At 44.6% G+C, this 22,065-nt stretch overlaps 1 protein-coding gene across 1 annotated transcript in view; it reads left to right on the top strand.

Moving 5' to 3' along the window:
• LOC148518931 (poly(U)-specific endoribonuclease-A-like) overlaps positions 1-17,186 on the top strand; it is a gene marked incomplete at its 5' end in the record, with an annotated part of 18,782 nt that extends 1,596 nt beyond the window's left edge. Inside the window, 5 exons of the mRNA XM_088476840.1 lie at positions 1-48; positions 6,912-7,071; positions 7,167-7,279; positions 15,953-16,106; positions 16,424-17,186. The exon at positions 1-48 is cut by the window's left edge and continues 65 nt beyond it. Of these exons, the coding sequence (XP_088332966.1) occupies positions 1-48; positions 6,912-7,071; positions 7,167-7,279; positions 15,953-16,106; positions 16,424-16,687 (739 nt within the window). The remainder of the gene's footprint in view (positions 49-6,911; positions 7,072-7,166; positions 7,280-15,952; positions 16,107-16,423) is intronic.
• Positions 17,187-22,065: the final 4,879 nt, after the last annotated feature.

Genomic DNA, 22,065 nt, shown 5'->3' with positions numbered 1-22,065 from the left:
CCAGTTTGTTAATGAGGAGAAGCTGAAAAGCCGAAAAAACGTTTGCAGGTGAGATTTCCCCCATTTACCGTTTCCTTTGTTATATTGAATATCCTGGTGGTATATAGTGAGATGAGTGACTTCCTACCATCTGTAATACTGAGTCTGACCACTGTGTGGGACCAAAGCTTCAGCCACTTTATGTGGTTAGATAGAACGCACTCCCCATATGATATCTGACTTTTTTAGTTTCTTAAACTCCCGTTCTTCCGCCTTCTTCCAGCATTAATTCAGATGCAGGCTTAACCTGCGCAGTTGGTCTGGCTAACCTCGGAAACATACCAGTCTATAGCCAGATGTTGGTTGCACGAACTCTGGGCAGTCAATGTCACCAGCACCATCCATTGGAATTATTGGCAGAATTTTTGGTGGCTATTTCTGGCCTATACATGTGACAATGATGTCCAAGGACAAACCGATTCCCAACTTCAGTGCAATATGTGGTCACTGTGACTGGGGATTGGAGTGAGGTGTGATTACAGCGCTCAGTTGACGTTCCTACAAGGATCTGCCTACACAATGCCGTATAGATTATGCTGAGAGGCTCTGGGGCCAGATGGGACAAGATCAGGATGTGTAGGAAGCAGAAGCATTATTGAATTTCAGATCCATGGAGAAACGCATTGGGTGCCATTATTGGATGGAAAAACGCCAACTGGTGTAATCGAACTCTTCTCCATTATCTTCCTAACAGCTAAACAAACAGCAGCTACACTCTCAGGAGTGTAAACTGAATTATGGTCACCAGGAAACCTACCAGTATTAATGCGTCCCCCGTAGTGGCCCATGAGGCTTGTTTTCTTTCCCATGCCGACTCACTGATGTCTTTGGGCTCACCGCGTGCAGGAGATGCTTTGTAGATGGGTTTGCACTCAACTCTTCATTATCCCCTTGATCTTCTGTCACTCCTTAATGTGCTCTCTTCCTAACACAGCCAGCCATAGCAGTCACTGGTACTGATTCAGAGCCGCTCGTAAGCGGCCGCTCGTTCGCTCCGAGCGATGTTCGCACAACTGCGCATGCGTATGGGTTGTAATACGCATGCGCGAACCAGTCATTGCGGTCGGAAATTGTGTGCTCGCAAAATAGCGAATGCCTGCTAATTTGAGTGACAGAATGAGGCGTTTGTGGGTGGTAACAGGGGAAGGTGCTTGAAAACGAGGAGTGGAGATCCGAACGCAGGCGTGCTTAAAGGTCAAAACGGGCGTTTTATGCGTGTGCATAATTAACAAAGCAGCGTCATGGACCACGTCACTTGGTTGTTTCTTAGCCTGAACTGGTCGCATGATTGCGGTAGGAAAATCCAACCACAAGCACTGCGAGCAGTTCAGATGCCTTTCGATGTACTCGAATAATCAAATAAATAGCGGAGATGACGTAGGATGCGAGCGGCCAGGGGGCGTCTTTACAAAATAGCGAGCGCATATTTCGTTGGCTCGCTCAGACATAGAGGCGTCAACAGACCGCAAAGAGCGAGCGCTCAATTTAAATAGCCGGCCCCTTTTTCTAAACGAGCGAGCGCAAATAGCGTCCGGCTCTGAATCCGGCCCATTGGCCCTAATTCAGATCTTCTACCCACCTTAATGTGCTCTCCTCCTATCACAGCTAGCCACAGCGTTCATTGGTCCTAATTCAGATCTTCTACCCACCTTAATGTGCTCTCCTCCTATCACAGCTAGCCACAGCGTTCATTGGCCCTAATTCAGATCTTCTACCGCTCCTTAATGTGCTCTCCTCCTACCACAGCTAGTCACAGCGGCCATGACTCAGAGGTGCTCGCAGTTCCCATGCAATGGTGATATTCACGTAGTTGAGAGATTTAGTGCTGTTGCGATCGGGACAGACTGTATGAGAAATGGGTCAGCAAAGTGATGGGCGTTGGGGGCTTTCCAAATAACAACGATGGTGTTACAGCGCGCAGAGATGTTGAAAGTGACTCAGGGCCTGATTCAGAGCCGCTCGTAAGCGGCCGCTCGTTCGCTCCGAGCGACGTTCGCACATCTGCGCATGCGTATGGGTTTTAGTACGCATGCGCGAACCAGTCAGTGCGGCCGAAAATCGTGTGCTCGCAAAATAGCGAATGCCTGCTAATTTGAGTGACAGGATGAGGCGTTTGTGGGTGGTAACAGGGGAAGGTGCTTGAAAACGGGGAGTGGAGATCCGAACGCAGGCGTGCCAAAAGGTCAAAACGGGCGTTTTAAGGGTGTGCATAATTAACAAAGCAGCGTCATCGACCACGTCACTTGGTTGTCTTTTAGCCAGAACTGCTCGCATGATTGCAGTAGGAAAATGCAACCACAAGAATAGCGAGCAGTTCATTCACCTTTCGATGTACTCGATTAATCTAATAAATAGCGGAGATGACGTATGATGCGAGCGGCCAGGGGGCGTTTTTTTACAAAATAGCGAGCGCATGTTTTGTTCGCTCGTTCAGACATAGAGGCGTCAACAGACCGCAAAGAGCGAACGGTCAATTTAAATAGCCAGCCCCTTTTTCTGGACGAGAGAGCTCAAATAGCGTCCGGCTCTGAATCAGGCCCTCAGTTCTTGCACATTCAGATCCAGGCTACTGCACCAGGGAAGGGCTGAAACTAGCATTTGCATATTACCTGCAGCAGTTACCACGGCGACAGACGGTGCGTCTGTCGCCGTGGTAACTGCTGCAGGTAATATGCAAATGCTAGTTTCAGCCTTTCAGCAGCTTCCACTTCTTCCACCAATCCATGTGGTGCATTAGTTATCCCCGTTCACCCCTCTTTCTCGCATTTGCACTGTGCAGGCAATATCACAGGGCCCATTTTCCCCTTCTCTTCACCTGCCTCTGTTATTTAAATTTTTTTTATTTTTTTGAATCAAGTATTCTTTATTAAACAATGTTAACGCCTGAACATTAAAACAGCCATCAGATGTGTAATTAACATAGAGAAAAATAAATGTGTGCAATTTGTTTGTGAATCGCTACAGTACTAACAGTATATAATACATCCGTTTAATAAACCATATATATAATGCGACAATTATATAAAAAGAAAAACCTGATACAGAACAGATTGGAATAAAGGATGTCAGAGAAAAAACAATGCACAGAAATAAAGATAACACCAATACAGACCCAATCGAGTACACCCCTCTGGTAGTATAAATAATATGATGTGATCGTGGTAGCATCAATCGTCTTATCCAGTCTTGAATGACCCCATCTCTCCCATCTATCATGAAATATAGACATTGAGTTCTGAGTTTTAAACGGGATGTAGTTGCCGCCGGTCTCAATCCCGACACTATAATCCCGGCAGGGGATTTAACATGGGTGGCGAAATACCGATGCCTATCCCGACGCCGGGACCCCAACAGGACTCCGGACCGATCGTCCATTGCCGGAGGTAAGTAGCGATTATAGCCGGTGATGGGGGGATTAGGTTTAGGGACCACCCGGGGGGACTTAGGGTTAGGCACCCCTCCCGGGGAGGGTTACGGTTAGGCTAGGGAAAGGGGGGGGGGGTTAGGTTTAGGCACTAGGGGGGAAGGTTAGGGACCCCCCTGGGAGGGTTAGGTTTAGGATGTGGGGGGGGGGGGGTTAGGTTTGGGCACTAACGGGGGGAGGCTAGGGACCACCCCTGGGAGGGTTAGGTTTAGGCACTAGGGGGGAAGGTCAGGGACCCCCCCCCCCCCAGGAGGGTTAGATTTAGGGTCTGGGGAGGGGGGGGTTAGGGTTTAGGCACCCCTAAAAGAGGGTTAGGAGGGGGAGGCTTCGATTACTTACCTCCGCTGTCTGGATTTGAACCGGCGGCTACACAGCCGCCAGCATTTCAATCCCATTCCGATTTAAACATATATTTTTCGTGCCTAATCACATCCACATCATTAACCAAAATTCTCCATTTAAGCAGGTCGGGGGGAGGGGTCAAACGAGAACCAGGACTGCGCCACAATCACTTTGGCCAATGTAGAGAGACACCTAGTATAACGATACAATATCAATGAATGTGTCTCTTCTAAGTCAAGGCCGAATAAACAGACTCTAGGACTAAAACTAGGCAAAGAGGGTGCTGTAAGCAATATATCCCTCCAAACATGTTCCCAGAAGGAGTAAACTAACGGGCATTCCCATAGCAGGTACGAGAAGCCAGAGTTCTCCCCATATCTGGGGCAAAGAGAGTCCCCCCACCCCCCTAAGACCAGCGCATTGCAGGGATACAGGCGTACGATACACTCTGTGCAGGACATAGAAGTATACCTGCTGATACCAAATACATGGTGTAGTGAACTTTACTGAACCCAAAATCTGCGACCAATGCTCATCAGAGATCGGGCCCAAATCAATCTCCCATTTTTAATTTAAGGGGATTAAGCAACTCTGGGAGCAATCTATCATTAAGGGTGGCATAAACCGAGGACACACTACCCCTAGGGCCCAGAGAAGCCACCAAGGATTTAACAGGAGAAGGTGACCACACAGGTGTGGTGGAATTAAACTGTGCCTGTACAGCATGCCATCATTGCAAGTATCTAAAAATGCCCGTATTGGGAATACCAAATTCACTTTGGAACTGTCGGAAAGATTTAAAATACCCATCACGGTATAACTGAGCTAGAGAAGTAATGGCCTTTTAAAGCGCAAAATGTTATCCATTGACAGTTTTTTAAACAATTCAGGATATAAATTATTAAACCAGAGGGAATCCGCATCAAAAACAGACCAATCAAATAGTGTGAGCAGATCGCCAAACTAATAGAGCTTGATGAAGTATAGGAGGTAAATTTTATGGCAGATACCACTGAGAGTAGAAACCGTAGAGGTACAAAGAAGGATCCCACCCACCCATTCAGTCAAGAAAACCTGACAATGTCAAACCAGCAGAGCCAGTAACCCAATCTGACAGGTGAACCAACTGAGCGCCAATATAATAAAACCAAAGGGTAGGAAGACCCAGCCCGCCAGATGCTTTAGTTTTGTACAGAGGGCCTGATTCAGAGACAGACGCTCTTTGAAAGCGCTCGCTCTGAATCAGGGAGTAACTATTTTTTTTTAAAGAAGGCCTCCTGGCCGCTCCCTAAGCTGTGGGTGACCACCCACAGCTTTAGCGAGCTGCCAGGTGATGGTCACGACCATTGCGACCATCGGGGCTTGAGACGAGACCCTTGCGTTAGGGTCTCGTTCCCGCAAGCCCCAGTTAGCTTTCGGCTCTAACAGAGCCGGAAACTCACCACTGACATCAGTGGGGCCGCCCCCAAACGGCAGGCGTTCCTTCGGAAACGCCTCCGTTTGGCCAGCCACCCCCCCCTGCCCGCCTCCAAGACTGGGCAAACTGTCAATCAAAATCGACAGCTGCCCCGCTTTGGTGCGAGACTCGCAGCGACGGAGCGCCCGTCGCTGGCCGGGTCTCGCGCACGCTGGAGCCGGCACCGGTGTGCGCATGCGCAGTGGGGGACCATGGATCCGCTTGTGAGCGCTGTGCACTCGCGAGCGGGTCTGAATCAGGCCCAGAGTTCTAACAGATACTCTAACCGACCCATTCCCCCAAATAAAAGATGATCGCACACTATTAATTACAGAAAACACTTTTTTGGGTATATACACTGGAGAATGCTGAATAGACAGTTTAAACAAATGAATACGTCCCAAAACTGACCAGGGCAATTTTTTCCAAACATGAATCTTTGCTTTAAAACTGGCCGAAATAGGATCAATATTTAGTGATACATAATCAGTAGCTTGGGGTGTAAGCCAAACACCCAGATATTTAAACCTTTAAAGTCCACTGTAGGGGACAAGGGAACTGCTCCTGTTCTGGAATACAACCTGATATAGGAAAAATATTGGACTTATCCCAATTGATAAGCCATCCCGAAAAAATACCAAATGCATTCATAATTAGTAGCACGGACTCTAATGATCTCCCAGAATCTTCTAAAAATAAAAAAAAAGCATATTGTCAGCCTATCAAGCTACAACATCCTCAACCCTAGCAGTTTTAATACCACGCACGTCTGGAGCGGCTCGCAACAGGCAAGCCAACGGCTCAGTGGCTATTGCAAAAAGGGCAGGGGATAACGGACACCCCTGACGAGTCCCTCTCACAAGGGGAAAAGAAGATGACCTATATCCATTAATTGACTCACGGGCTACCGGAGAAGTGTACATGAGCTGAATCTAATTAATAAAACGGGGCCCAAAAGCGAATTTGCGGAGCACGGCCCAGAGATAACTCCATCTCTCCAAGTCGAAGGCCTCCAAGCACACCACCACAGCCTCCCCTCCAACCAGATCCAACCAGATCACTTCTCTGTAAATCAGGGATGGGGAACCTCAGGACCGGGGGCCATATAAGGCCCCAGAATGATTTGGTCAGGCCCTCAGAGCTTTATTGTGCTGGCCTCATCTGGATTGCAGGGTGCCTAGAATGGCACCTTGCAGCCAGAATCTATGCAGTAGTGCCGCCTGGAGCATCCTTAGGATGCTTCAGACGGGCACACCGCTGACCTTACAGTTCCCCAGAGCATCCTCAGGATGCTCCGGGCATTGCTGTAATCACCGGCGATTGTGGCCCCGCCTCTGTGTGACATCACAATGAGGGGTCGTGACCTGCACCGGCCCCGCAAATAATATTTTAGGAATCAAAATGGCCCTCAGCTGAAAAAAGGTTCCCCACCCCTGCTGTAAATGATAGAACAGTCTAAGATTCTGGACCGTAGATTTCCCCCGGCATAAAACCCGTCTGATCAGGATAAATAATTGATGTAATCACTAGATTTAGGCGTGTAGCAAGTATTTTAGCTAATATTTTGGCCTGTTACTTCCATTTTAGTATCTCTGTGGCCTATACGTCCCTGCAATGGGCCTGTTAGGGTGTAGACTAAATTGCTTCTCTCCTTATTCTACTCCCAATGAGTTTTCCTCCACACACAGCCTTCATCTCTCTCCTCGACAATTACGAGATGTCCACCGGTGTGGCCGAAGTTGTGACCGCGGAGGAAGTGGCGGAGATAAACCGTTTCCTCGACGCAATTCTAGAAACCAAAGTGATGAAGGTGAGCTGATCCCTGTTTGTTTGTTTGTTTGTGGTCTTCCCCCGCTAACACACCGGGGGAGACGAATACTCCATGCTCTCGTTTTGGCGTTGCAGATTGCGCATGAATACTTGGTCAAGAAAAATATGTCGAAACCGAACCTGAAGGATTTCAAATCCCAACTGTACAACATCTGGTTCCAGCTGTACAGCAGACAGCCGGGCAGCAGGTGAGCACTTTCCAAGGTCGTTATTAGCCCTTAGTAATTCCCTGTGTTAAATTTTTATAACCTTATAATATTTTCCTTCCTATAAACCTCTAAGATTCACCTTCCTAAAACCTCTAAGACAAAACCCTGCCTATAACCTCTAAACAGAACGCTAATTGCGTACGCAGTTTAACCGCAAATAAAGACAGGAGTGGAATCTGTGTTTCCAACGCACAAGTATTATTCAGGTAAAAGTACAGTCAGTTACACGCAATCTATACATACACAAGTTAGGCGTAAAAGGAAATAATACAGACCAAGTACGGTTATACATACGCTGCGCCTCTGGATCCAGAGATAGACTTCTGACTAGATATCCTCAGCTCACCCAAAATTCAGCATGAACTCCCAAACCAGTGTTTGGACACATGTATTTATTCCCCCCCAGACTGAAACAGGACAAAGGGGAAACTTCCTGCTGATCTCATTGGTTCCCAGAGGAGGAGCATATGTAACGACACATTTAACAGGTTGTTTCAAATAGACTTTCCCTGCCTCTAACAGCCGGGGTCTTTCTGGTAACGCCTCCTGTAACATTCCATCAACTAAAACATTTTGTTGCTTATAAGTTCTGCGATCCATAACTTGAGTTTGCATGAAGCGATCTCTTCACCGATAACACCGGGATTCTGTAAAAAGCGTAGGCATCAGAACGAGATCAAACATACCTTGCTTATCATATATAATACCTTAGATATCAAAAACCTCTATTTCTTAGCATTTAAACTAACTTAACCAACTTGAATCATACATTTTGATGCTTATGGAACCTTATGTGCGAATATGTAGTGTGTGGGTATTCAGGGTTTGATATAAGGACGCTAGTTATTAATGGGTGAGATTTAAGTGCATAATCTCTCATACACGAAGTGAACATCCAGCAGTGTGGATGGCTGAGGGTTGTAATTCCACATGCCCTCTGTCAGCAGGCCCCCACCTGCTGTGTTCAAAGGAAAACAAAACCTCTTTTGTTCTCACAGACACTTGTGTGAAGTGCAAATGTATTATCACCTCAAACTATGGGATTTAGAGCCATCTTGTCTAGAATTCAGGCAAATCCAATTGTGTAGATATTATATTACAATTGCCACAACTATACTTTATCTGCATCCCGGGATTCCCAATTTGTATGTAAAAATACCCATTGTCTGTCCTTATTTACTTCTACTTACAAAGCTGGTTTTTCCCGTTGCCCTTGGTGTTAATAAAATCATTGCCATCTGTTCTTAGTTAATGGGTTATAACTTGAATTAATGCTGACCACACAAAATGGTGTCTTGTGATCTCATTTCCAAAATGGAGTCTTGTGGCCATTCGCAAGATGGCGTCGCTGTGATTAAATTTTAAACTGAACTTGTCTCACTCAATTATTCAGCTTTGACAGTCCACCCTTTGATAGCAAACAACATGCTATCACAACCTAATTTGAATCTGTTTAGCCATGCATGAGAATATACCGTTCAATGTTATTATGGTATGACACAGTATGGTCATTTGAACCATTCAGATAATGCGTCTCCGGGAGGGACATAAAACTGCCCTTATACGCACACCGCGGATCCTTAAGGGATCATGGGAAAGATGTGGGGATGCACCTATCCTATAAGGAGAGCCTTGGAAGGGGTTGGGACTGCATTACCTAAGATGACTTAAAACAACATAAACGTTATATCCATGCACGACCACTCAAACTCAGGCTACATTGTTATACCCTACGTCATAACTCAGGATTGAATTACAGTTCTTCCTTATTATTGTTATTCACATTTTCACAACAATTTACTGTACTGAAATTGGACCGGCACTCCCCTGATTTGGTATAGCACTCCTCCTCCTGACTCCACTCCATCAGCTCCGCCATCAGCTCACATCTCCTTTATTGGTCCCCCATCACAGACACCGAGCATCCCCAAACAGATCATCATGACAAAAAAAATAAAACTCTGGAAAAAAAAAAGAACTAGGATGACCACAGCAGACCACTCCATTGCTTGAAGCACTGATCTACACATTTCTTTAGCTCAGATATCTCACCGTCACCTTTTTAATCCTTCCGGCACAAGCTCGCAATCGACAGGTCCACGTTATCGGCCTTGTCTCTGCCTTGTATCTCCACCGGTTGGTTAACCTCCCTATAGTGAGCGGAATGGATCCACATATCTTCCCTGCCCACCCTTTGAGGATGCTGTATCGTCAGATACGGACCTTTCCACCGATCAGTCAAACAACCTGAGCTACAAAAAAAATTTGGATCATAACAAATTCCTCCAGATTTGACATGATGACAGTTTACATTAGACGTTGTTAGTTAATAACACTTCCAATTTCGGTTATTCTCATTCATCCTCGTGAGACCCTGCACAGTAACCTCATTATCAATTTTTCACATGAGGCTGCCTGTTTGGACAGTATCTCAAAGGGGGGGCAAATAAAGGAAAAGACAATCTGGGATAATCTTAGTGTTGTTACCCATCATCTTACGCGTGTTCTTGAAAAAGTCACCTGTAAAATAAGTCCCCCTATCAAGTTTAATAATTCTAGGGATATAGTATCTGCATACAGGTTCTTGCAATTAAATCTTGTTATTAATAGCTACTGCTCTAAATAATGCCTGTGCCGCTGGGTTGGATAGTTTTCCGAGTAGTCGACCTCAGCCTGGCATGGCTGCCGTTTATCCTTAGCAACCTTGTGTCCTATGAGTGGGAGATAAAGCACAACAGTTTAATATCATTTAAACATGACCCAAAATACAACAATAAATCATCCACATTTTACATTAGAACAGATCCATTGATAGGTTGAAAAAAAATATATAAACAGTCATATAAGGCCTGGGAGAAGATACTGGGGTTACCTATGAACTCATGGGAAACTCGTGTTCCTGTATGGTGTTCTTCGCTTTGCAGTACTTACTTACGTGTCCCACTTGGTGACAGTTAAAACATAATTTTGAACGGGGTGGATGAAAAGATTGTTGTGGGATCTGAGCAAGAGGGAAAGGTGGTGGGTATGGGTAAGGATAGGGAGGGTAAGGATATTGCGGGGGATATGAGTATGGGACCTGTGGTTGTGTATGATATGTGGGGTAAGGATGTGTTTGCTGTGGTGTGGGATTTGTGAGGACGTGTAATTGTTCAGGTGCAGGTGTGTGTGTGGGTGCAGGTGTGTCTGTTGACTGTGATGTTATTGTCATTCTCTCCAGAGCTTGGATACTGACAGCCATTAGTTTTTCGCTCTGGGTCTCTCTCTTTTTGGAGATGTTTTTATCATGTTCTATGGCAGACTCTATGAGGTTATCTATTGTGAGTCCCCTCCAGCCAGGTTGTGAGGTCTGAACCCGAATCTTTAAATCGTCTTTCAGACCGTCCATGAGTACCGTGACTATCATTCCCCTGTGGTGAGTGCTATCTTTAATATCTTCTATCCCAGTGTACTGGGTGATAGCCTGCAGAGCCCGGTCGCAATAATCTTCTGCAGTTTCACTCTCCTTTTGCTTAATTGTGAAGATTTTGTTCCAGTTAACTACTACTGGAAAATATATACCCAATTGAGTCACAATGCGGGAAATGTTACCTTGGTTTACTTGGTCTGTTAAGGGAACGTCGCCATCCAATACACAGTCCGTGATAAATTTTGTCACGTCGGTATTGCGTGGCAGACAGGCCCTTAACACTACACGCCAGTCTTTATTAGTGGGCTCATGAGAACTACCCAAATTTCTCAAAAATCTTTGACATTTGGCTAGTTCCTTTTTGGGATTGGGGAAATCATTTATGATGGAATTCAGTTCTGCTCTTGTCCATGGACAATGCATTACCACTTCCCTCGTGGGCACTACACCGTTTGCATCTGCATTTCCATTCGGAACAGTTATTGTCCGAATGGGATGCAGACCGGCAGCGTTGCTACCTCTGACCTGATTACCTGGCTGGGGGTTTAATCTGCTACGTACGGTATTAACAACTTCCTCTATGGGTGCAGAGTGTGTTAACACTTCCCTTGCTGTTACCGATGGAGATGGCGGCACCACCCGTGATTGTGGTGATGCAGCATCTATCATTTGCACAGCATGGGAAATGGCAGACATTACAATAGGCTCATCATCCATATCATAAACACTTTCTTTATGGTTGCTTAAGAGAGGGTACAAGTTGCTTGTTACATTTTTATTGGTATTTTTGGTAACCGTACTTGCACCTCCATCCACATAAGGTGGGGGAGGTGAGCGTGAACTGCTGGCAATACTCTCCATGACGCTACTTTGCCGCACGTGCGCGCCAATTTGCGGCTCGCCCGTATTGCATCTCAGCGTCGTGGATGTATTTTCTGGCAATGCGTTCGCAACGCTAGTTTGCGTCGTTTGCACATTTTTAAGCCAAGCATCCCCTTCATGCTGCCATATTTTTAAACATTCAAAATACTTAATCTTTTTCTCTCGGGATCGCACCATACTGATGTGATCCTGGACATTATCTAACACATTTTTATCAAAACTACCAAGTCTGGGAAACGGTCTAACACACTTTCTCGTCATATTAAACCATATATCACACTACCTTATTGCATAAGTACCGTACTTAGTATGCATAATACGACGAGCCTCCATTAGCAGCACATCATTGCCTAACATTTCTACTGTTTGCATGGCTCCCATTCTGAGACAACTCCTATGCTTTTCAATAAAGATTTAGACTGGTGAAAGACAATCAAGATACTTTCACACCTAGATAAGTTTTGAAACAGGCAACTTCCAGACCCGGATAAGCTTTAGTAAGGTAACTTCCAAACCTATGAGAGTTTATATGTCGGCCACTCTCACGCACCTCTATACAACAAAGACAACATGTACACCTGCTACTGTGTATAGAACGGTAAAGCTGCTTACCGAGCGACTAGGCTAACCCTTGCACCTAGCCCTTAAGGATCATACGGTACCCTTAACTTTAGGGAATAAATTACCCCTATCAACAATACACACACTGTTACCTACTTTTTTCTCTGCGCAGAAAATAAACGTTTAACCCAGATATTGGTAGATAGAAAAAAAATGTAAACCTCAATGGCTTTGTTCAAACACGTGGCAGCAGAACCGGAAGTGCGTATACGCTATTGTGCAAACGGCCGCATACACAATTATGCGACTACCACACAACCGTATAATGACTTTTTAACTGCGTACGCAAAAATGCGTTTTAGCCGCGTACGCAATACTGCGGCACCCCTCTAAACGTAAGGTTCTATCAACAAAGGAAAAAGAAACTTTTTCCTTTCTTGTCCCTGGATTCTGATCAGCGCTTCCTCTACACAATAACCGGCAGTACGCTCTCAGCAACACTGTGGTAATGAGAGACTAATGCGTCTCTCAAAAGGCGCCTCCACCCTTTTGCTGAGAGAGGACTGACGGAGTGTTATCATGTATCAGATAGTGTGATAAACCGATGCGAGCCCCCACTGTTAAATTTTTATAACCTTATAATATATTCCTTCCTATAAACCTCTAAGATTCACCTTCCTAAAACCTCTAAGACAAAACCCTGCCTATAACCTCTAAACAGAACGCTAATTGCGTACGCAGTTTAACTGCAAATAAAGACATGAGTGGAATCTGTGTTTCCAACGCACAAGTATTATTCAGGTAAAAGTACAGTCAGTTACACGCAATCTATACATACACAAGTTAGGCGTAAAAGGAAATAATACAGACCAAGTATGGTTATACATGCGCTGCGCCTCTGGATCCAGAGATAGACTTCTGACTAGATATCCTCAGTTCACCCAAAATTCAGCATGAACTGGCAAACCAGTGTTCGGACACATGTATTTATTCCCCCCCAGACTGAAACAGGACAAAGGGGAAACTTCCTGCTGATCTCATTGGTTCCCAGAGGAGGAGCATATGTAACGACACATTTAACAGGTTGTTTCAAATAGACTTTCCCTGCCTCTAACAGCCGGGGTCTTTCTGGTAACGCCTCCTGTAACATTCCATCAACTAAAACATTTTGTTGCTTATAAGTTCTGCAATCCATAACTTGAGTTTGCATGATGCGATCTCTCCACCGATAACACCGGGATTCTGTAAAAAGCGTAGGCATCAGAACGAAATCAAACATACCTTGCTTATCATGTATAATACCTTAGTTTAAATGCTAAGAAATAGAGGTTTTTGATATCTAACTTAACCAACTTGAATCATACATTTTGATGCTTATGGAACCTTATGTGCGAATATGTAGTGTGTGGGTATTCGGGGTTTGATATAAGGACGCTAGTTATTAATGGGTGAGATTTAAGTGCATAATCTCTCATACACAAAGTGAACATCCAGCAGTGTGGATGGCTGAGGGTTGTAATTCCACATGCCCTCTGTCAGCAGGCCCCCACCTGCTGTGTTCAAAGGAAAACAAAACCTCTTTTGTTCTCACAGACACTTGTGTGAAGTGCAAATGTATTATCACCTCAAACTATGGGATTTAGAGCCATCTTATCTAGAATTCAGGCAAATCCAATTGTGTAGATATTATATTACAATTGCCACAACTACACTTTATCTGCATCCCGGGATTCCCAATTTGTATGTAAAAATACCCATTGTCTCTCCTTATTTACTTCTACTTAGAAAGCTGGTTTTTCCCGTTGCCCTTGGTGTTAACAAAAACATTGCCATCTGTTCTTAGTTAATGGGTTATAACTTGAATTAATGCTGACCACACAAAATGGTGTCTTGTGATCTCATTTCCAAAATGGAGTCTTGTGGCCATTCGCAAGTTGGCGTCGCTGCGATTAAATTTTAAACTGAACTTGTCTCACTCAATTATTCAGCTTTGACACCTGATCTACCTAACTGCAGCGTAGTTACACAGACAAGTCATTATTCTAGGTATTGTGACCATTAAAGAAATATCCACATTCCAAAGGAAAGACTATTTTGTCTGTTGTTGTACATGATCCAGCATTGAATCTAACTATAATAAGCAGACATATTACTCCTTGGTTTTTTTTTTTTAACATTTTGTCAGATTTTTACTCCTAGACTGAAATGACAGGAAATAGAACTTTCCTTATTCCCTCCCATTGTTTTCTATTGGTTGAGCTCCTTCATTCACTGACTAAGGGGTCTATTTACTAAGCAGTGTTAGGAGACAGAGTGAAAAGTGATAAGGTGCCAGCCAATCAGCTCCCAACTGTCATTTTTCAAACACAGCCTGTGAGATGACAGTTGGGAGCTGATTGGCTGGCACCTTATCACTTTCTTATCACTTTTCACTCTGTCTCCTAACACTGCTTAGTAACTAGACCCCCTATATCTGATAACTCAGCAGGTTACCAGCTGCAGTAATAGTAAGAGGAACAGACATTCATCTCTTACCTACCTGAAAACACTGCAATAGCTGCAGCCTCTACACTGGGGCCAAATACAGATGTGTTCCCAAACTCCTACCCTCAAATCGCGCTAAAGAGCCCCGTTTAGTGAGCCTCACACTTTGCGACTAAAGCTGGGTACACACTGGCAGATGTATTGGCCGATCAATTGATTGCCCAATATATCGTGTGCCTCTTGGCCAGCGTGCACCAACGATATGTCTGTGAACGGCATCGTGAATGATGTGCTGCACAGCCGATGCCCAATATATCTGTCCATCGGGCTGTGTGTACGGGCGGTCTACCGACCGCTTGTACACTTGCAGCAGAGGCCGCGGGGAGGAAGTCGCGGGGTTACCCCTGGCCAGCAGGAGCCGCGGACAGATGATGGCTGTTCAGTGTGTATGAATAACTATCATCTGCAGATATATCTTTTAGGTTTTATTGGCATCACTAATGCAAACAAATGACAATAAGCGAGTACCCTGGATACTAGCGTTGGCTTCGTGTGCCGCTCGCTGCTGTGTGCTACGGAGGTCTGATACCAGTGAGACGCGCCACGTATCGTTTAACTGCAACTTTATACCAATTCCTCTGTGACAAAAATACAATTCCTTGTACGCTATAAGAGATTTTGTATGCAGTCAATAAATTCAGGAAATAGTAAGAAAGTCCATAAGTCGCTCCCAGTGGCAGAGCCGCTAAATCGCGCCATTCGTCCCATGCCACAAAAATTATAGGTTTCTATAGGATACATCTGTACACATGTCCAACTGGCCCTGCCCTGCTGCTGATGTAACTGTTCTCACATTGCCTCACAAGAGAGGCAGCCATTTTATGAGTAAGGGAATACAGCCTGTTAATCCGCTGTCACCTATTGAGTGTTTTGTGTTGGAATTTTCTTATAATGTAGACTGAGAACTTCTCACAATGTAGCCGCCTAGTATCATCTAATCTACAGTATATTAATACAGTCTCATTCGAGGAAATCGCTGTACATAAAGTCTCGGCCTCATGACCGCACCAAGGGGTTTGAAAACAAATCTGAAAACACCGACAAGGTGGATTCATCATCACCCACTACATAATTTTAAATATTTATTTGGCAATTTTATTTCAATTTAAGAATTTTCGTAACGGAGTATTGAAAATTTTGACTTCAACAAAAATAAAAATGGTCAAAAAAAATTTAATTTTGAAATTTAAGTAAAACACAAATCCCAGAGCAGAAGATAATTTACTGTTGTTGTTTTTTATTTTATTTTTTTGCAGAAATGATTCTTGTGGGTTTGAACATGTGTTCGTGGGAGAGTCCAAGAAAGGACAGGAGATCATGGGGCTTCACAACTGGGTCCAGTTCTACCTACAGGAGAAGCTAAACACCATAGACTACAAGGGATTCGTGGGTCGTCAGTTGAAGAGCCGGGTAAGGGTGATGTTATGGATCCATATAATTATCCCCTGGGTGCTAGCGACTCAGGCTACAGTCCTACTTCCCTCGAGGGTGGTCGCACAAAACAATTCCAAACCACAAGATATAGTATAGGTAGTAGCATAAACAGGACCGTGTAATTGGTGGTAATAAGGCCAGAGATAGGAGCCCATGGCAGGAGTAAGTATTTCACGAACACTGGGGGTCCAGGCATCTGAGGTTCTATTACCCGGCAGGTGGGGTAGGAGAAGGGGCTTATAGTGAACATTTCAATGCAGAGCTAAAATCACCAGGGGTTTCATGTCTTCCAGCCTGACGAAGATGACCAGGTGTTGAATCTGCAGTTCAGCTGGAAGGACATGGTGAAACCAGTGGGGAGCAGCTTCATCGGAGTCAGTCCGGAATTTGAATTTGCCGTTTACACCATTGTGTTCTTGAAGTCTCAGGAAAAAACCACGAGAGAGATCGTACGAGTGGAGGAGTATGAGCTGCAGATTGTTGTAAACCGTCACGGGCGCTACATTGGCACAGCCTATCCCGTCCTCCTCAGTAGCAACAACCCAGACTTGTACTGAGCACATGCAGCAGGTCACTTGCTGCCCCCTAGTGCCTGCTCGCAGGAGTGACTGGATTATTTTAATGTTGCAGCTATTAAGAGTGCCTATGTGTAGTGGGGATGAAAGTATCCATTGTATAGACCTAGGAAAGGCCTCCGGTCTCTGCTGTGAGTAAGCTAACATTACATTTCACTCCTATACATTCTGCGTTAATGTTTACAACAGGGAACAATAGGCCAGTTTATTTTTATGGGGAACCATAATGGGGTCTCTCTCAGGCCCATTTACAAAAATGTTTGGCTACAAGAAATATAATATAATATGCTTTTTTTTAATGTATATATCTCTCATGTGGCCTTTACTTTGGAGACCAATGTTAAGTGCTAAGGAGACCAAAGATTTTAGCTCTGTGCCTTTTCAGTTCATCTGAACAATAACCTTTATTAACTGCTGCTAACGCAGAATGTAGCTTGGAGTCTGATGGATTTTGTGACCCATTAAAAAGATTTTCTCATAATTTTGTCTGTTTTTGTTTTTTTTTTCCAATCTGGAATTTTCTCTCTTCCTGCTAAGATGTCCCTTTTGTTAGTGCCAGAGGGGGGGTTATTGGTATAGGGCTGATGTAAACAGTATGAACAGGAGAAGTGTATTATTAACAGGTATTTTTATATGTAGTGCTTACATATTACACCTATTACGTATTATGCTGAATATTTGTTATTCACCTCAGTTCATGCCCCAGTGGCGTTTAGTCCACCTATTCCCTTCCACACAGAGACACAGCGGCGCATATACACTAATGATCACATTGTCAGGAAATAATTACGGTACCAGTATGTACATGAGGAGAACATACAAACTCCACACAGAGAGCCCTGGCTGGAGATAAACCCAAGGCTCCATTGCTATGAGGCATCAATGCTAACCACTGTGCTTCCCCAAAAATGTAGTCAGTAGTGTGCAGAAATATAGAAGTCTTTATTCATTTTTTTTTTCTTAATACTGTCCTTATTAATAATAATGTAAGGGATTGTGTTCAAGCAACAGGAGACTTCTTATAGCATTTAGTTTAACTTGCATATTGTCTTTTCCCAAGTAAATTTGAGAAATTATATGTTAGGCCGGTGCTAACATGCATTTATTTCAGTAGTGGATGTAAGCCAGCAAGAACATAACCGCAAGCAGGAAAACGGAGATGAAAAACACTGAGAGCCTGATTCAGAGCCGCTCGCAAAAAGTGAGCGCTCGTTCTGAATCAGGGAGGCCGCTTTTCTTTAAAAAACCCGGCCTCCTGGCCGCTTGCTAAGCTGTGGGTGGCCACCCACAGCTTTTGCGAGCGGCCAGGTCATGGTCGCAACCATCGGGCTTGCGACGAGACCCTTTTGGTAGGGTCTCGTCTGCCGCAAGCCCCAGTGAACTTCCGGCTCTAATAGAGCCGGGAGCTCACTGCTGACATCACTGGTGATGTCAGCAGGGCCGCCCACAAACGGCAGGCATTCCTTCAGGAACGCCTCCGTTTGTCTAGCCACCTCCACCCCGCCTACAAAACAGGGCGAGCTGTCGATCAACATCGACAGCTGCCCCGTTTGTAGCGAGCTCCGGAGCGAGTGAATTTCTCACTTGCTTCGAGGCTTGCGCACGCAATGTCCCACCATCGACCCGCTTGCAAGCGGGTCTGAATCAGGCCCAGAGTTCCTAAGACTTGTTAGTAATTTAACGACCTCTCTGAAAATATACAGAGTCACCCAGCTGTGTCTGCGGCCCTGGGCTTCTATTCAGATGGCCGAGTATTGTGCGGGGAAAATGCGTTGCGAGGGAGAGAACATGCAGCGGCGGTGGGAGCGTACAGGAGAGACTGGTCGCTGGGACCCAGTATGTAGCCGTTGGGCTTTATGTAATAAGATGTTACTATGGGGATAACTGTTACCCATGGTAACCAATGGAGTATTTGTTTTCATTTTTATAGCACTGATAAGAAAAGTATAACCTGGTCACTATGGGTTACAGGGCTTTCATTCTTCCTTAGATTATCACACTTCCATGAAATATCATAGTAATGTCCATACCACAGTAGTACTAAGTGGCTATTGTTAAGGACTTGTTACATATAAATTATATATAGATACACACACACACACACACATATCTCCCTGACATTTCTCATGCAAGGTGAAACGCGTAGGCCGAGGTTCTCTCTTGGAGCTACTGGATGAATTGATGGCATTCCTAATTACTTGGGAAGGGACGTGACTGATCTTCAGTCTAAATTTCAGTGTAAATTAGTACTGCACAATATTTGTTTGCTACATGCAAAATCTGACAGTATTTATCCTGCATGCAGAAAATATAACCAACTCCCCCCCCCCCCCCTTACATTGCAACATGATTTGTTCCAGGAGCTATTTTTTTTATCCTTTTATTTTAATTTAATTTTTTTTACTCCTAATACAGAATCAGCACCATAGTTTACATGCAATTAGTGTCAGGATGCATCCCGCCCTTACTGTTTATTAATATAGATATAGATATCAGGTGCGCTGAACTGATTGGAATTCGTGTTAATGAAAACTAGCCTTAGACTGTAGTGTAAAAACAAAAAACAATTTATTAATTTTATTATCTAAATCTATATATAAAACAGGATAAGTGTGTTTGACACCTGTGTCCTATTATTCCCTTGCTCACTGCGGGGGGTCAGTTTCTCTTGCAGGGATCAACTTTCTGTGTTATGTTTATTAATTGGCAGCAAAATTTATTTACCATTACAGATGGATGAAAAAGGAAAGAAAGTCAATGACCGCACAGATGTCTTGCACAGTATTGCCCACTAGAGGGCACTGCAGCACTGGCAGCGATGGGTGATTGCTGAGGCCAGGTTATTGTACTGCAATGGAACACAAGGTGGCAGCAAAGAGCAATTCCTACTCATACCTGGGCATTGTGCAAGATCAACCAATTCTCCCCCATTACATTGGCCTTTATCATATATGAATTTAAGTAAATAACTCTGTAGACCCCTGTTGATAGATTTGGCCAATCCTCATAACACATCTATTCCATGGAGAATACAGCCAGCCTATATACTGACTGAGAATTGCTACACTTAGGACTTGATACAGAGATGTGCGCTAATCCCATCGCAGACGCAACATTTGTTGCTGATCATTAGATTATCACAGACCTGAGTGACTCATAATGGACTGAGACAACGAAGCCATATTTCCCCCCATAGGGAGTATGACCTTCACTCACTCCGGAGCTCGCAGTAAAATGGGACGGCAATCGATGTTGATCGACAGCTCGCCCCGTTTTGTAGGGGAGGTGGCTGAACAAACAGAGGCGTTCCCGAAGGAACGCCTGCCATTTGTGGGCGGCCCTACTGACATCACTAGTGATGTGATGTCAGTAGTGGACTTCCGGCTTTATTAGAGCTGGAAGTCAACTCGGCATTGCGAGTGCTGAGACCCTACCTTAGGGTCTCCTCGCAATGCCGATGGTCGCGGTAATCGCGACCATCTCCTGCCCACTCGCACTAGCTGTGGGTGGGCACCCACAGCTTAGCGAGCGGACAGGAAAAAAAAAAAATAAATTTCCCCGACCTGATTCAGAGCGTGCGCTCGCAAATATCGAGCGGCACTGAATCAGGCCCTAAGTGCTACCCACCCCTATTAGATTGTAAGCTCAGTTGGGCAGGAATGCCTATACCTTCTGTTTCATGGCATTGTATGTAATTTGTATCATGAGCCCCTCAATTTGCACCACTGACAATTATGGCCCTGATTCAGAGCCGGACGCTGTGACCAGAGTGCTCGCTCTGAATCAGGGCCCACCTCCATTAATATGGAGCGTCCTCACCCCAATATGGGTCACCACCCACAGCATGTACGAGCGTGCAGGATGATGGTCGCGATGGTCTTGAACATCACGGCCATCGAAACTGCGAGCAACAGCCTGCGGTTGAGGTTTTCAACCGCAAGGCCATGAGTGATTTTGGCTCTATCAGAGCCAAAATCACTCCCACTGACATCACTAGTGATGTCAGTGGGGCCGGCTTCAGACGGTAGGCGTTCCCTTGGGAACGCCTCCGTCTGGCAGGCACGCCCCCCAAAGGGGGCATGCTGTCAGTCAACATCGACAGCACGCCCCCTTTGATGAGACACTCCGAGCGAAGGAAAGTCCTTCGCTCGGCGCGTCTCGCGCATGCGCACGATGGAGCTCCCTCCGTCGTGCGCATGCGCAGTGCAGACCATCGACCCACTTGCGAGCGGACAGACGCTCGCGAGTGGGTCTGAATGAGGGCCTATGTCCGTACTTTATAAACAAAATACTAGCATAAGGTAACAGGCACAATTCAATGCTGCGCGATGGGGCAATGTTCTCTCTCGCGCCCCCTAGAGGTGGGCAGGAAAAGCTTGTGATGTTAGTGACGTCATAGAAATTTGTGTGTGCAGCAACAGTATATGTTAGTGTTCTAGGTTTCATATCATGCTCCCAAGAACTGATTATATGCATGCTATATACTCATCGATATTTAATCTTGTCATTATAACGTATATATTTTACTACTTCCTGACTACATGAATATGATGTGAATGTTACTTTGCATACCTGGGATCACCTATATCAATGCAACATCCACCAATTACACCTAGCGTTGGTGCGCTCGGCATGTACAGAGCCGGACTCTAGCCATTGCGGTGAGAACCCGCAGACTCCGCTGTCCTGTAAACGATTATGGTGAGCGCTGACCTGGTAATGCGTCACTCCTGACAGCGATTAATATGCGTTATTCCTTTTGTGTTCAACTCTATTATCAGTAATCCTTAGTAGTGACCTATAATCCAGTCATGGAACACACAATGCAAATGACCAATAGACACATTTTATTTCCGTCATAAATAAACATTAAACAGACAGATACAGGTACTGGTATCCATAAGAGCAGTATAGAATTTATCTTATTAATAAGGTTTATAGAAAACACAACTTAAAATCTCATTGTAGCTTTGCTATGCTATCTGTCATTGGGATCCTGGGCAGTAAGTGACAGGGGCTCTGCCGCTATTGCTGTCTATACAATCCATAGTATGCAAATGCAAAACTAAATAGATAAATTGCATCACAACAATAAACATTATTTACACCTCATTAGTATAATGCACCATTCCGTTTTTTAGAAAATATATCTTCATGTTGAACCTTTCCTTCATTTTCAGTTATCAGAGTTTTGAGGTATTTTCAGTATTAAAATCATAGTTGTATTTATTTATTTATTAACATTGCACTGTTTCTTTATCTATCAGAGTATAAACTAAGTACATGCAGACACACGACAACGCAGGTTATGCTAAATATTTGGTGATCAGGTAACAGGATTAAATGTAAAATAACATAAT

This window comes from Taudactylus pleione, unplaced genomic scaffold (genome assembly GCF_031769625.1).
Source record: "Taudactylus pleione unplaced genomic scaffold, aTauple2 ptg000196l, whole genome shotgun sequence".
NCBI classification, from domain to species: domain Eukaryota; kingdom Metazoa; phylum Chordata; class Amphibia; order Anura; family Myobatrachidae; genus Taudactylus; species Taudactylus pleione.
This window is presented reverse-complemented; position numbering and strand designations above follow the sequence as displayed.